At 42.0% G+C, this 2,369-nt stretch overlaps 1 protein-coding gene across 1 annotated transcript in view; it reads right to left on the bottom strand.

Annotated features, from left to right (window-relative positions):
• Positions 1-1,827, bottom strand: part of LOC102251095 (DNA-dependent protein kinase catalytic subunit) — a 9,860-nt gene extending 8,033 nt beyond the window's left edge. Inside the window, exon 1 of the mRNA XM_005863130.2 lies at positions 1,601-1,827. Within this exon, the coding sequence (XP_005863192.1) occupies positions 1,601-1,678 (78 nt within the window). The 5' untranslated portion in view covers positions 1,679-1,827. The remainder of the gene's footprint in view (positions 1-1,600) is intronic.
• Positions 1,828-2,369: the final 542 nt, after the last annotated feature.

Here is a 2,369-nt window from a genome sequence, read left to right as displayed (position 1 = left end):
GTGCCCTAACTCCCCTATCGGCCCTACTCTGTGCGTGACAGTGGGGAGCTCCCCAACCCCCTGATGGGCCCTGCTCTGTGCGTGACAGGGGGTGGCGCCGCAACCTCCCCATCGACCCTGCCTTGAGTGTGACAGGGGGCGGTGCCCCAACCCCCCAATCGGCCCCACCCTGAGCGTGACTGAGGGTGGCATCACAACCTCCCTATCGGCCCTGCTCTGTGCATGACAGGGGGCGGCGCCCCAACTCCCCAATCGGCCCTGCTCTGAGCCCGACCAGGGGCTGCACCTAGGGATTGGGCCTGCCCTCTGCCACCCGGGAGCGGGCCTAAGCCAGCAGGTCGTTATCTCCCGAGGGGTCCCAGACTGCGAGAGGACACAGGCCAGTCTGAGGGACCCCCCCCTTCCCCCCCGAGTGCACAAATTTTTGTGCACTGGGCCTCTAGTAGATATATAAGAATGTTCAGTAACTCTCCACTCCCCACAACACGGCATCTATCCAATTAGGGTCACTCTGAGAGTGAAAGGATTGCTCTTAATAGTTACATACACAACAGGCACATCCAGGACTGTCCTGGGAAAACCAGAATGTATGGTCAACCTACCTACAATATTCTGCTATTCTGACCCAACACACCTTCCTAGCCCCACCTTCTCAGCACAATGCTCCTATGCAAGCAAAACTCAAAACAGATCTAATTCTTACAAACACACCAAGCACCTAATGCCTTTATCTCCTTTGTCTGGATGCCCTTGTCAAATCCCCTGTTTCCTCTGACTTATTTCAAACAAAAGAAACACACAGATTTAAATCAGAATCAATCTGTAAAAGATGCAATGATAGGACTTTGTTTGGACAAACTTCCTATATGTTTAACTGGGACTTTTGATTCCAAAGTCAGTATATGGAAAAAGAAAAATTATAGGTAAATAACAGGTAAAATCAAATCAAATAACATTCAATGGGTCAAATGTAAAGTTATTTGTACAAGTTCAGAAAATTATAATAAAACAAGTTTCAAAAGACACTGAGGCTTTAGCTGACCTCATTTTCTCTGCCTTTAGTGAACTTGTGACCAAATCTTAATGATTCTACCTCTAAGGTCAGAATAGTATTACATAAATGCTAAGCTATTGTTCTAGGGCCCTTTAGTTGTTGAATCTGAATGCAGGAGAAAACTGGATAACTTAAAAATAATCCTTAATTATTGCACTAGAGATATTTTTTAAAATAGGTACTGCTAAAAGGGTTCTGATAAAAAAAAAACAATTTTATTCACGCCTTCCACCCACAACCCCCCACGACAGTCTTAATATAGATCAAGTTTGTCACATTTATGACCATTCTCCCCAAAATCAGAAAACTAATTAAAATGTGAATATTTGCTTGCAGATATTTAAAAGTATCACTTAAACAAATAAATATGGCATCCTGATTATTAAAATGGCATGTCACCAATTCTCTAAAACAAAAGAAAAAATATGATGTAGCTAAATGCTATATTTTGATATCTTGACAGATAACATTTCTTGAAGTGCTAAAAACATACCAAATATAAGTAGAAAAATAGGAACAGCAGAAAAAAAGTCAACCCTTACTCACCAATATCGTTTCTAGTAAGGCAACAGTATCCTGGCTTTCAAATTTCTTATTGTTAGTGAACCAGTGAATCAGCTGCATAACCAGTGGCTCAAACAGTTGCCTTGTCACCTGAAGAGAAAATACCAAGAGAGTTTATTTTCTTCGTGTTGAAGTAACTTTATGTTGGAAAAGAGTCCATTTAAATGGCAGAAGCAAAATTAAGTGATAATACTGTCATGGTTTTGTTTGTTTCCTTTTCTAGTTAAATTCTATAATGAACAAGTTCTTCCCAATATACACACTAAAACTCATTGTTCTTCTAATCAAGAGGGCAATTGAGGATGAATATTATTGGTTTTATAGTACTCATCTTTATTAACTTGATCCTGAATGTGCACTTGAGGTATTGTGGGTCAGAAACATTATCATTATTCAACTAACAAGTAAATAATGACAAAGAGAAAGCCGGACTTAAGACTTGTATCACTGGAGAAGACAGCTGCCTCCCCATTGCTGCCAAATGAAAGAAGAAAAATCTCGACTCCTTGGAGACGTTAAGGATCCTGAGTTCTCACTCTTATAAACTTCCAGAATGTAAATAAAGTCTCTCCAGGGGCCAGACAGCCTTGTGGGTCTCTGGCTTTTACAATTCAGGGTGTCTTCCAGGCCTGGGTTCCCCCCTGTAAAAGGAAATACCCAGGGAAACAGTGCCCACCTTTCTGAAACCTTGGGAGCTTAACTGAAGGGCCTAGGTGTAACCCTGTGATCATCTTGGAGAGGGAAGAGAAGT

The sequence above is a fragment of the Myotis brandtii genome, unplaced genomic scaffold (assembly GCF_000412655.1).
Source record: "Myotis brandtii unplaced genomic scaffold, ASM41265v1 scaffold17216, whole genome shotgun sequence".
In the NCBI taxonomy this organism is placed as follows: domain Eukaryota; kingdom Metazoa; phylum Chordata; class Mammalia; order Chiroptera; family Vespertilionidae; genus Myotis; species Myotis brandtii.
The sequence above is the reverse complement of the archived record's forward strand: the minus strand, read 5'-3'. Positions and strand labels throughout refer to the sequence as shown.